General features: G+C 35.8%; 1 protein-coding gene across 1 annotated transcript; it reads left to right on the plus strand.

Moving 5' to 3' along the window:
- The first annotated feature begins 80 nt into the window (after nt 1-80).
- LOC126776598 (solute carrier organic anion transporter family member 74D-like) lies at nt 81-12,052 on the plus strand. Its single transcript, XM_050499244.1, has 12 exons — nt 81-84; nt 3,541-3,705; nt 3,905-4,075; nt 5,337-5,537; nt 6,026-6,200; nt 7,039-7,177; nt 7,370-7,465; nt 8,061-8,251; nt 8,984-9,097; nt 10,083-10,204; nt 11,294-11,434; nt 11,880-12,052. The coding sequence occupies exons 1-12, from the start codon at nt 81-83 to the stop codon at nt 12,050-12,052; spliced, it is 1,692 nt and encodes a 563-aa protein (XP_050355201.1).
- The last annotated feature ends 2,599 nt before the right edge of the window (nt 12,053-14,651 follow it).

Below are 14,651 nucleotides of genomic sequence, written 5' to 3' on the forward strand. Positions count from 1 at the left end.
TTGCATAGTGTTAATGATAAATAACTCGTAACCCAATGTGATTATATATGTAAAAAAATAATTTACATAACTAAATCATGATGTGTAAGTATACATTTTCATTAATAATTATAAAATCAAAAGATTGTTTTTTGTTGTTCTTTTTTAGTGTGATTATTCAATATTTTCCGTGCAAACAAATATTTTACTATAATTTCACTAATGGTATATTAATTGGATGAATCTTGTGTGAGAAGAATATCTTCTTCATTCGTATTTCATCTTCTTCTTCTGCATTTATTTAATTATTTACTATTACGTCATTTAGCATTATGTTAAAGATTATAATAAAAAAAATCAATTTTCGTGTGTTAGTTTTATGTTTATAATTAATTTCCGGCTCAATTTATAGTACTTATTATGAAATTCTTGCTTAATGGTGACGGAAATGGTCGCGAGGGTCGTCTGTGTATAAAACTAGAGTGAGGTTTTTGCTTAATCTTCAAATTTTATTAAAATCAATGTGATTTCATCATGGTATCTGAGTTGTATTTTTTCAAACCTATCAAGTCTGGAAAAAGGTTAATCCATTAGTAATACATCCCATCGATTTAAAAAAAATACCTAATTCAAAATCTCCATGACATGTATGTAAAAAGTATCGCTTAAAATATTTAAATATTTCATAATTTAGTTTTTATCAATTCACATGTTAACATTTTGAATGAAAACTTTCATTTAAAGTTTTATAAAGAACAAAAAGATTAAATTCACGTTGTCACGTCAATATAAGGTTTATAGACATTTATTCTAACATTCTTCAAAAAGACCCATTTTACCCTCATCCCTCCCTCTGTGGCATACCGCTGATGATACAAAGCAAAATCGCCATGCGGGGGATGGACGTTCGCTGCGACCTTAGTCCAAGGGATTACATCGAGGCTATTATAAAAACAGCTTCACGGAAACTCAGAGTTCTGAACAAGGTGCGGCGTTTTTTCACGCCACAACAACTGTGCCTGTTATACAAAACACAGGTACGGTCTTGCGTTGAATATTGCTCGCACCTTTGGGATGGCTCCGCTAAGTACCTACTGGAGGCCTTGGACCGGTTGCAGCGACGTGCAGTACGCATTATTGGCGACGTAAAGGTCACAAACACCCTTGAACCTTTACAATTGCGTCGCGAGATAGCAGCACTGAGCGCTCTCTATCGACTGTATCACGGCGAGTGCTCTGAGGAACTATTCTCTCTAATTCCTGCTTCCCCCTTCCCTCTTAAGTCCACGCGAGCTGGTTCTCGATGTCACCGCCTAACTGTGACATCAATTCCATCGCGAACAAAGAAATTTGGCAACTCCTTTCTTTGTCGCACTTCCAAAAAATGGAATTCCTTACCAGCTCACGTGTTCCCCTCCTCTTACAACCCGGGTTCCTTCAAACGAGGCGTGAAGAGGCATCTTGCGAGCCGGCAAGGCGAAGGCGGCTAGTGCTGAACGTTTTTCCCGTCTGTACTGGCCGTCGTCGCGTTTGGACTCTACTACCAGTTACCATCAGGTGGAGTAGAGTCATTTGCCATCCCGGACATATAAAAAAAAAAGACAAAAACAAAAAAGTCACTTACGTGAGATATTTTTAAATTTTTTTAGAAAATATTGTTCAGGTAATTCGTCGTTCTTGGTAGATGTAATATTATCTATATAAAAAAGGTAAACAAAAGGTTAGTAAGTAAGAATAAGCGTGTACATAATATGTTTTTAATTAAGACTAAGTATTTATAGCATATTGTGCTAAATTTGATTTAAATGTTGGCATTGAGTTACAATTTTTAATCTGCGCACCTTCGAAGGTAATAATAAGTTTGTTCGGGTTTTCGTGTATTATAAATTTAAAGATGATGAAACTGCGAAAGTGCTACATATGTGTTAAGATTATATATATAACTCTCTCCGAAACGCGTTGCATCATCTAATATACGTTTTTTTTATTTTTTATATGAAACGTATATTTTTCACCTTAATTCGGATGTTATCCGAACAGTCGCTGATTATTTTATCCGCTTACAACTTAATGCCTTTTAACCGAGCGGAAGTTGTCGTAAATTTGTTTCTTTTTTAAAATTTAGTCTCTTGAAAAGTAAGATCAGAAACAGAACTCTAAACTCTTAAGTACATTCGGCGTCTCGTAAGAATTACATTACCCACTTAATAACGCCTAGAAATAATAAAAAAATATTCAATTTAAATTTAAATATCGATTTATAATAATAGTATAATATATACTAAAATAAAATCAAAATCAACTGTTATCATATTAAACTGTATCTGTATCAAGTTTTATTTCTTGATTATATTTATAATTAAATATATTAATACCTTTGGATGGGGAATTTTATCAACTAAATAATTAGATGATTATTATTATGCGAAAACAAATTAGCTTTTCTAAAAAGTTTTTTTTTGCGAGGATAGATTTTCTATTTAGGTAACTATCGTGCTATTTGAATGCTAATTAATTGTGACAGCCTGTGAATGTCTAAGGCCTCCTATCCTTGTTTTTTGAGGAGAAGGTTGGAGCTTATTCCACCACGCTGCACCAATGCCGGTTGGTCAAATACACATGTGGCAGAATTTCAGTGAAATTTGACACATGCAGGTTTCCTCACGATGTTTTTCTTCACCGTCAAGCACGAGATAAATTATAAAGACAAATGAAAACAAAGCACATGAAAATTCAGTGGTGCTTGCCTGGGTTTAAACCCACGATCATCGTTTAAGATTCACGCGTTTTAACCTCTGGGCCATCTCGGCTTGGAATTTGTTAATATTAACTATATATTTTTGTACTGATCTAAATTGGTGTTAATTAATTTTTTGAAGTTCCTAAATAGCCCTATTTTATGTCCCTTGTGCCTGTAATTACACTGGCTCACTCACCCTTCAAACCGGAACACAACAATAATAAATACTGCTGTTTTGCGGTAGAATATCTGATGAGTGGGTGGTACCTACCCAGACGAGCTTGCACAAAGCTCTACCACCAGTGTCTGCCGGATGATCAGCATTCTCAACTAACTGTCAGGAGATACTATAGTCAATAAGTGTGTGCGTAAACACAGATGCCCTCTTTATTCCCTTATTCTTATAACGCGATGAGACGGCGATCAGACAGAAAGTCCAGGTGAAGGTTTGAGGTGCTTCCTGAGAAGTTCTCGACAAAAACATCAGGACGTCGAGTTATGTGGGATAATAAAGCCCACTGCAAAGGCCATCTTCGACACGGAGAGATTACAGGATCGGGTCAATATAACGCATCCACGACCACGATCCACCGGTGATGTGTTCCAGTCGTGACTTGGCGATGCTCTTCTCAGGGGGCAAAAGTAATCTCGCCGGTCCCCTATACTTCTAGGTAGTGCATGCGGCACCACAAAGCAATCTCGGTTAACTCAGAGCAGTATGAAAGTCTTATAAGCTAATCCAACCAAACAAGAGTAACGCCATCCACTATGAACTATGGAGTACTATGAATAAGATTCAAAAAATATCATACCTCTTTCAGTAATCGCAAAAGTATGGTTCCTCCTTCGCAAGTATATCCTGACAATTCCGCGTTTCGACCTGTTCCTGCAAGGTGCGCTGCTAATTGTTGTATTCCTGGAAAGCAATGTCTACCTCCTCTTGAGGAGAAATGCGGGTACAGGGTACCTGTCATCAATAAATGAAGGTATTTATGAACATTATTAATTAATTTTAAAAAAAAAAGTCAAATATTCTTCACAAAAGTTGCATTTATAGAACTATCAGTTTTTACTAGGTGTCTTTTGTATAAAATTTACTGTTTTAAATATCATTGTTCTGCTATAATTATTTTAAACTGCAGAACAAGTAACGATCAATCATATCAATCTGTTATTTAATTGCAGATTGGGTTAAAATGGGAGTTGGTGGTGCGGAATTTTTATTGGGTGCAATGGTGGCGTGGTATGGACGAGGCATGAGACACTTTACACTGTCAGCTTGGCTTGGAGCCACGGCCATTTCTGGCCTGATAGTTTTAGCATTCCCGTATCCTGAATCGGGGCGACCTTCGGTAGGTAAGAATGAGTAATAGAATTCTAAATAACACATAGTCAATTGATTTTTGTGTCCTAGAAACTTCGTACATTAATAATAAAATATAAATGATAATATTTGAAATCAAGGCTACAATATAATAATATAAGCTATATAAATATAATATAATAAGCTATAGTGTGACTGTCTCGAAAACATTAGGTAATAACCGAATATTTTTATTTATTTAATTAATAAAATTAAAGTTTATTCAAGATGCTCGAAGAATAATATATACTCCAAAGAATGTATTCACATTTGAACTGTCGATAAAACATTTTAATCATTTGCGTATTAAAAATACAACGTGATACAAATATTATTTAACATTATCTGATCATAACGAATAATTATCGTGTTGTTAATTCTCATTATATATTACTTCATAATAGATAATTAGAATTAATCTTGTAATTATAAAAAAAAACGCCCGGATACGCACACTGTACCATCGATCAAAGATAATATAAAAATCTCTTCGCGTCCTTGACTACTTAAATTTTAATTAGCGCCTCGTTGGCGTGATTGTTAGCTTATACAGACGTTGATATTTACGTCCTAGATTTGAATCTGGAGCCAATCATTTGTCTTGATGTGAACTGAGCAACATAGTTTTATTTTATAACGTAAGCATCCATACTATTTTTGGAAATTTCAACTTTAAGGGGATGGAAATGAGTCTAACTTCGTATGAACTTTTCCCTTACAAAATTGAGACGGACAGTTATAGAGGCTTGGGATCTTTCTTTAAGCAAGACAATAGATAAACGAAACAGTATCCAATCCAATACTACAAATATAAAGCTTGAAAGCTAAAATTGACGCGCGACAAAACGAGACGTCATATAACATGTTATATGACGTCTCGTTTATACATTACCCACCACACATAATACATTACCCATGACACACGTAACATTACAAACAACGATCTTTTAAATGAAGATCGTAGTTTAAAATTGACAAGCATTACAGTTTTCACGCGTTCAATTTCCGGTGAAGGTAAGCATCGTGAGGCAACCTGCTTATGTTTGAGGATATTGCCATATTACATCCACCAAACCACATTGGACCAGCGTTGTTGGTTCAGTTCAACGTTATCTATAATAGGAGACGATGCATTTCTCCAACATTGGGACATTTATGGGCTGTGTCTGACTGGATGACATCTATACAAGTCTATCCAGTGTCCTACCATCGCGACGATATTTGATTATTAATTTAAATTATTTTTTATTCTAGAACTTTGCGGAGGTGGTGTCATTTCAGCATACTCCGAACATAATTTAAATAAACAGTCCACTGAAGATAACCTTCTGGTTCCAAGAACCGTGTTCCTTATTATCACAGCAGTTCTTTGCGCACTCACAAAGATCAGCGTGTGGGCGCACGGGATCACGTACTTGGATGACCATGAACCGGAAAGTGGACCATATTTTTATGGTAAATAATTTATATATATATGATAACACTTAAATTAACAAAAAATATTATATACATTATATTACATGCATTAGAAACAATAGGCGCTATTTATTTTATTATAACTGAAGTATGTCGTCTGTATGTATATTCAAACGCCGTAAGTTTTATTGTTATTAGTGATTGTTTTTATTTGAACTAAATAATTAAGAATCTAACATTGTATTCCATGTCAATATTTACCTGTATTGTATTTTAGTGACGTGATGATGTCCGCTCCGTGATGAATTTCTGAATATATATAATAATATTGAGAAAGCTTAAAGTTCTTTTTTAAAAAAAAGTATTTGTTTAAACTATAGTTTGGAATAAGCTCCAAACCTTCTCCTCAAAAAGAGGAGAAGAGGCCTTAAGCCCAGCAGTGGGACATTCACAGGCTGTTACGGTTACGGTTATAGTTTCCCTAAAATGTTCATATACATAAATAATAATATTATTTAAAATTTTAGGTATCCTTATATCAATACGTCTGTCCCTCGGTCTGAGTGGTCAGAACTGGTTGAGAAGTGGTTCAGTGAGGGAGGACTGGTGGGAGGCACATGTGTCACTCTCGATGCTGACTCTCATGTTCTGTATCCTGTTCACTCTGTTCCCGAGGAAAATGGAGGGGTACAAGGAGTTCGAGCCCATTGAATATAACTGTAAGTTATTTTGAAGTTAAAAACAATTGTCTGATAAGCAGGTCAGGATAGTGAATGAGATGAATCTGAACCGAAGAGTGCGGAATTGAACCCGGGCAAGCATATTTGACTTTTCATTTCAATAGGTAATAAATAAATTAGAATAATATAAATTAAATAATATAAATTACTTATTGTAAATAACTTTTCATTTTATTAGCTCGTCGAGTCATTGTAGCTACAGGCACAAGAGACATAACGTCTTAGTTTTGATTTGTATGAACTAAACATAACTTTATATCTTTAAATGAATAGAAGTATGTATTAAGGTTTATAAAGTCAGCCTTATGACTCAGCGAAGAATAGCCAATTGCGCAGGGAAATTGTTGTATTCAAGTTTGTGCGCAGACACGGGTGCTCTGTCTATCTGCACTTATTGCCGCTCATAAGCATAATCCGATGAGACAAGGATCCGACACAATTGTTGAAACGGCTTAGCGAAGGATCAACAGCTTTGAGCGTCACGGTAGCATGTGCATGCGATCCCGTGGAGCTGGTTATTTAGTGGGTATTCCGATGTTCGGGGCATACTCAGCGCCTTAGACACTAGTTCGACTTGGCTCGCCGCAAACGCCTGATGCTTTTTTCCAGCTATAAAAAAAAGGAACAACAACTTTACATGCCTTCACGACACGACGCAAAGTTTCGGAACTGCTTCGGAGAATTCCCTGACCGAATAACCTATTTTTACAGACCCAGAGTTTCAACTTAGAACCTTGGAATCTGCAATCTTAACATGCCAGACATGAAATCAACGAGGCAGTCAGCTTAATTATTTAGAGTATGTTAATTTTTCCAGGTATATTAAAGCCGATTGGTCGTATGCTTAGCAATAAGCCATTAATGCTGCAGACGGTGGCGCTGTCGCTCCTCAACACGGCTCTCTTCGGCTACGTCAGATTTGATACTGCAACTATACAGGTTCGCTTAGATATTATGCAAAAAAAATTTATACCAAATTTCACAATACATACAAACAAAATTAACCCAATATTTACAGTAACTTTTATACTTAGTTGAAACTGTAATATTCGATTAAAAACCACGTGTTCTGGACATTCTCGGCTACTATTTTTAATATTAAATTATTATATAGTTCTTTTATAATTTCAGTCGAAGTTCCACGTAGAAACTCTACGTCAGGATCCGCGAACCTCGCGCACGATAATGGACATCTTCAGATCCCTCGTCATTATTTTCTTCGTCTCGGTAATGGAAAATCATTATTGTTCAAATAAAGTATAATTTAAATAATATAATTGAAATATATTCATTACTGTAGCGAAAATTGAATTAATTACCAAATGCGTTAGTATACGCTCTTAATTTCTCATTTTGACTTACTCGTTGGACTAGTAAGCGAATTATGGCCATAGCCTTCGTTTTGTGACGTCATATTTCAGAAGGAGAAAGATACATAGGTTGGGCCTCACTCAGGTATCTTTTGATTTCCGCAACGTCACAATTGGTCAGCAGACGGCGAGGATTTAAATCTAACAATAAAAGTTATTACGTTTTCCTTCAAGTCCTTAACATCAGTCTGTAGTTGTGAGCTCGTCGAGTCAGTGTAGCTACAGGCACAAGGGACATAACGTCTTAGTTTTCAAGGTTAGTGGCGCATTGACGATGTAAATGGTTAATAGTTCTTCAAGCGCCAATTTATGAGCCATAGAACACTTACCACCAGAAGGCCCATTTGCCTATTCTATTTAACATAAATATAAAAAGTTAAGAAGTTTGTATTGCTTAAGCTCCTGTACCTCAGTAATTATTATTTTTTTGCCTTTATTATTACTTTTTCCAGATATTTCGCATGCGTTTCTCCGGTCGTCGCAGTGAAGGTGTCAAATCAAACACTGCTTCCAAAGTTGGTGGTATTACTTGTGTTTTGGTGACTGCATTCTTCGCTGTACTCACTGGCCTTAGCTGTGGTATAGGGGAAATTGCTGGCGTCAACGGGGAGTACCAGCAGCCAAGCTGCAGTGTTGGATGCGAGTATGTACCGAGTATATCATACATGTACTCTAATTTCATAACCTCGTTACCACTATTATTGCTATCCGGACAATCACCTTAATTATTAATTTTATTTGTGTTTATTGTTCATCACGTATTCTATGCAGAGAAAAATTGAGCGCGGTGAAAATTTATTTGTTTGTGGTAGGTATAGGTGAGTGTGTGCTGACTTGTATATTATATGTATTTTTTTTAAATATTAATAGAAATAGCCGTTTAAAGTTTAAGGAATTACTAATATTACTATAAATAGTAATACGTAGTGGTAAACCCCTCCAATTAATTTAGGAGTGGGAATGACAATAGTCCAAAGGATTAAAATAAAATCAGCGACTTTTACAACGCTATACGGCCCGTAAACTATTATACTATTGACGCTTATTTTCTTAGTCGATTAGCTCTTGGTAGAGCGGTCGTGGTCGTCATGAAGTAGTGGCTGATGTTATTCTTTTCAGGATGTTACGTCATCTCTCACTGTCAGCTGTCATCCTAGTACACCTATGCAATGATATATTATAAAATTAAAAATATTAAATAATTGTTGTTATATGTTTTTATTTGTTTACGCTTATACAATATGTTAATGTCCTATTGCTGGGCTAAAGCCTCGTCTTCCTTTTGAGGAGAAGGTTTGGAGCTTATTCCACCACGCTGATCCAATGTGGGTAATACAATAACAACTATATAATTATATAACAATTGTTTTTTTAGATGCAAATCAGAGACTTACGGCTTCAGTCCTGTTTGTGTATTGAATACTTCGACGACTTACTTCTCTCCGTGTCACGCGGGATGCAGGGAATACGAAGACCTTAATGGATTTTTGTAAGTTCATTCATAATTTTTTTTTTTTTGAAATCGAATATTTGAAAAAAAGGCTCACCTTCGACTGCCATAATTTTAGTTTACATATATACTACTTTTATGTCGTCGACATTCGTACATAAGAAACTTACATAACGTGAGAAACATGGAAAATGTTTAATTGATAACAATCAAAGCATTACAAACCATAAAAAACTTATACCCGTGTTTCTGAGTACCCTGCCCCCCCTGGATAAACATAAAAAATAAGTCCTTTTACCAATTAAACCATGCAAACACTGTTCAGACTAATGTTCAGTTCAGTGTAAAGCGCATCCATCAATCTACACCTAAATAAAAAATTGCATTATTTACTTACATGTAAGACTTTGTGCAAGCCCCCATGGGTAGGTACCCACTCATAAGGTATTCTACCGTTAAACAGCAATACTTAGTATTGTTGTGTTCAGGTTGGAAAGATGAGTAAGCCAGGGTAACTACAGGCGGACATCACATCTTAGTTAACAATACTGGTTCCCAATACGCGCTACCTAAATAGTAATAGTAAGTGCCGAAGTCTATGGGTGGTGGTGGCCCATTTTCCCGTCCGCCAACTTTTATATAAAAAGAAGCATTGCCAGTGAAGCGACAGCAAATCTGACAAATTCTAATATTATAATAATAATGTCTTCCAAGCCGATTTCGGCAAAGGCGGCCAATCTCAAGAGAGATTAACCAACTACGCAGGAGATATTATAATGCACAAGGGCAAACACAGGTGCACTCTCTATTCCCTGACTCTCATAATCCGATATTGGCCCGACCTAGGAATTGAACCCAGGACCTCCGGGTCTGCGGCCTTACATCAATCACCTAGACCAACGAGGCAGACATTCTAATATTACAGACTGTTACAAATAAATCGGATTCTGACAACCAAATAATAATTATATTACTGTACAGCTTAACTAAAGCATCATCAATCATTTCCTTATTATTTTCGAAGGTTGTTCGACAATTGCTCTTGTGGCCCTCAAAGAGCGGTTCGCGGAAGCTGCACCCTACCTTCCTGCTGGCTCGTTTACAACATCTACCTGGTCTTCTTTACATTAGTGCTCGCTGCCACAGGTGAGTTCTGCATTCTATATTATATTGTAGTTGACACCCACAATTTAGTTGTGTATTATGTAGTGGTGGTAGAGCTTTGTGCAAACTCGTCTGTGTAGGTACCACCGACTCATCAGATATTCTACCGCAAAACAGCAGTAAAGGGTGAGTGAGCCAGTGTAATAACAGGCACAACGGTAATTACATCTTAGTTCCCAAAGTTGGTGGCGCATTGGTGTGTTAGTGATAGTTAACATTTTTTACAATGCCAATGTCTATGGGTGTTGGTGACCACTTACCATCAGGCGGCCCAAATTCAATAAAAAAAAATAGAAAAAGTATTAAAACTTTTTAAAAAGTACCATAATTTCAAACTATCTGTAATGATGATGATGTCCTTGTTGATGTCGACCACGGCGGCCATTCCTAAGGGTGACTAATCAACTACGCAGGACATGTGCACAAATGTGTGCGCAAACACAGGTGCACTTTCTTTCCCTCATTGCCATGCGTGTAAATGTTCCATTGATTGCAGAGGTTATATAATTATTATTCATATGTATATAACATCTATATACATTGATTATTATTAATAGATATATTGTTATTTATAGATTTAATACTGATATATGACATACCGTTTACTGGTGTGTATGATGAGAGTTTGTATCCTGATAAAAGTTGGAGAACCACCTTGAACTACTCTGTTGCAAGTTTCTGGAACTGATCTGATACTAATAATTTTATATTCTAAAACTAACCGCCAATTAAACTAATCTTTTTATCGCTGGAAAAACGGGTTACGTGTTTCCCCCACGGGAATAGTGGGGAGGTATGTGGGGCTCGCCGGTGTCCAAGGCGCTGAGTTCGCCCCAAATATCGGAATACCCACTAAAAAACCAGCGATACCCTTTCCGTCTTAACGAGGAGCGCCACGGGATCGCTTTCGCATGCTATCGTGACGCTCTGACGGCTGGCCCGCATATGCGGGCCTCCTTTCACTAGGGAGGATTCCTAGGGTACCGTGAACCCCCCTTGTCACTCACTTCTCCATTAACTGTATTTAGTTTTGTTTATTTAGGATTTTTAAATCGGTTTTAATCATTTCAGCGGCGTCGTTCCTCATGCAAGGCATGGTGATACTTCGCGCCGTCCCGCCCCGTGACAAGCCCATAGCTATCGGGGTCAGCTTCGCCATAATCGGAATCCTCTCGCACGTGCTTGGCCACTTTTTGTACATGGTGATCGGCTGTGAGTATCGCATTCATTTTTTTTGTATTATTATATATTTATAGTTTTAAATTATAATTGTATATAGGTTTACTGCAATAACTTCATTGATGGAACATTATATTACGGTTCACAAATGGTTGGGTTTTGTATTTAAATTTTAAAAGTTTATATCTCAAATTATGTCCCGACCTAGAGTTTTTTTGTTTGTTTTGTGTAGCTCTGTCTGTTAAATTTTCAAAGCTAAACTACTGAAACGTTTTTGATGAAATTTGGTATGAAGCAAGTATGAATTGCAAGGCAGGACATAGGCTACTTTTTTTTACCTCGTACCTGCCCCCCCTCCCTCTAGCACGTGGGCGAAACCGAAGGAGAAAACCAGTAATGTAATAATAATGTAATAATTTAATTTTCCCTTGCATGCATTATCCTATGATAACTGATATTCCGTTTTGTTCTGTTACAGATTTAACGTGTGTCTACGAAAGGGATAGTATATGTCTGCTCCATGATTTTTCAATCTGGTCGATTGGAGCGGTCAGTGCTGCACTCGCAGTAATGTCGGGAATCGTCAGCATAATAGCGAGTCGATATCGACCCACACCTGAACTTCTCATCACTAGCGATGAAAACAGCTGATAGTATATCATAAAATAATAGTCATAACATAATAGGTTTAACATGTTAAGTATACAAGCAGCGAATGAAAGGCGGCACTACTCATGTTAAAGCTACAGTCACATCTGTGAAATCAAGTGACTTCAATGGTCGCACAGGAGTAGCTGTAGCTTAATAGTTTCCGCTTCATAATTACTATTATTATTAAATTATCACAAGTTATAAATATTCTAAAATACTCTTATAGTACGGGAGGCAGCGTTGAAATGACAGAATTATTTCATGAGCTTTGTTGATATATATTTATACATATTGCGAGCGTATCTGCTTAATGTGTAATAAATTGCATTAAATATTAAATAAATTTACCGGTTTTTTTTTTTGAATATCTGAATTTATACGATAAACTAACAGCAATATAATATTTCCTGGTTAATGCAGCTGACAACTCTTATTATAATTACATATTATTAAGACTTCGTATTATAAAATTTTAAGTGGTATACAGCTATACTGGTATACTCACGGTGTACCATGTATTTATTATATATATTTAGTATAAACTGCCTCGTTGGTTTGGCTTGATATAAGGCCGCAGAAGAGAGGTCCTGGGTAGAATTCCCAGGTCGGGCCAATAAAAAGTTATTGGGCTTTTCTACCAGAAAACTCTCAGTAGCAGCCCGGAGTCTGAAAGTTGGAAGTGTGTACACTCCCGTGCATCGAAAAGCACGTGAAGCCGTTGGTCCTGCGTCTGAACTCTTTCCGGTCGTGTCGGATTGCCATCCCATCGGATTTTGAGAGTTGGGGAATAGTGAGTGCACCTGTGTTTGTGCACACACTTGTGCACTGTAATATCTCCTGCGTAGTTGGTTAATCTCTCTTGAGATTAGCCGCCGTGGCCGAAATCGGTCTAGAGAACATTATTATTATTATTATATATTTAGTTTATATGTATATAATACAAGTAGTATATAATTAATTACGTATATATGTGTATCATGGTCCAACATATTTATATATCTTATATTTATTTACACAATTTGATGTACAAATATAGAAAAGTATTTGAAATGAATTGTTGTATTTGCTCAAATCATGTAAACTTGATTTTAGGCAATTGCAACGCCTCTCCCGGACTATTATTTGATATATAATCTTATACCTGTTCAATGTGTTTGTTCAGTTTTATAATTTCAATTTGTTATTAGTTAATTTGTTACACATTTGTTCTATTATGATTTTTAATTTTTTTAAGGTGTATTGTGTTATATATATATACATATATATATATATATATATATATATATATATATATATATATATATATATATTCGACGGGCCGGTTGGCGTGGTTGTTAGATACTTGCCTTTCACGTCGAAGGTTATGGGTTCGATTCCCACCCAGGACAGACATTCGTCTGCATGAACATGTTTGTTTGTCCTGAGTCGGGTGTTATTATCTATATAAGAATGTATTTACAAAAGAAAAGTAGTGTATGTAGTATATCAGTTGTCTGGTTTCCATAGTATGAGCTCTGCTTAGTTTGGGATCAGATGGCCGTATGTGAATGATATCCCAGTATATTATTATTATTAATTTGCAATAACTTGTATTTAAATATAATGATGAAGATGATAGTTTTATAATATATTTTGTATAAAAATATCAACTTTTTTGTTTTATTTCGTTCACAAAAATAAATACAATTACTTAAAACGCGTGTGCAATTCACAATATAAAACATTACAATTTCATTTAATTTTATATATATAATAAAATTCACAGTAAGAGTGAATAAATTTTATTAAAAATATAACATCTCGTCTACTGAGGACAGGAGGGCTGGTTCATTTTTCGCCCAGAGGATTGGATTGCGATTCAAAGGGGAAATGCTGCCAGCATTCTCATTTGTTGCCACCATACTACGCGGACATGACCATCATTTGTATAGTTAGATAGTAGAGGTCTTAAAATAAATAATTCTTACATAAATAAATGCATATGGGCCACTAGATGGTAAGTAGTCACCAACGCCCATAGACATTGTAAGAAATGTTAATCATCGCTTACATCACCAATGCGCCACTAACCTTGGGAACTAAGATGCTATGTCCTTTGTGCCTGTAATTACATTGGCTCACTCAGCCTTCAAACCGGAACACAACAATAACAATTACTGCTGCTTTGCGATAGAATATCTGATGAGTGGGTGGTACCTACCCAGACGAGCTTGCACAAAGCTCTACCACCAGCTTCGACATATTCCTAACTATATTTACATATTATATATAACAAAAGAGTAGTTTTATAATAGGAACATGACACATATTTTTCTTAGTTCGAAGTCGTATATCATCATGGTTGAATGGAAAAACTTTCTTCCTAGCTCTGGTAAATTATTTATTCAATAAGATATCTATTATATAATATAACAAATTATAACAAAAAGCTTGACTTTATTTTAAAGCGCCTGTTTTTATTATCAAGCAACATCACAGTTGTTATTTGTTTTAAATTTTTCGTCGATCAACAAACCTTGGTGAAATAAGATCTATTGCGTAAATTGAACTTCTTGCTCATTATATTTTACGAATTTCATGATAATAGTGTTTTCGATAT

Source organism: Nymphalis io, chromosome 20 (genome assembly GCF_905147045.1).
Source record: "Nymphalis io chromosome 20, ilAglIoxx1.1, whole genome shotgun sequence".
NCBI lineage: Eukaryota > Metazoa > Arthropoda > Insecta > Lepidoptera > Nymphalidae > Nymphalis > Nymphalis io.

What these genes read in the sequence shown, in the direction of transcription:
- LOC126776598 (XM_050499244.1), top strand. An exon ending in ATTAGTGCTCGCTGCCACAG is followed by an intron (nt 10,205 to 11,293) that starts GTGAGTTCTGCA and finishes TAATCATTTCAG; the next exon opens with CGGCGTCGTTCCTCATGCAA. An exon ending in TTTGTACATGGTGATCGGCT is followed by an intron (nt 11,435 to 11,879) that starts GTGAGTATCGCA and finishes GTTCTGTTACAG; the next exon opens with ATTTAACGTGTGTCTACGAA.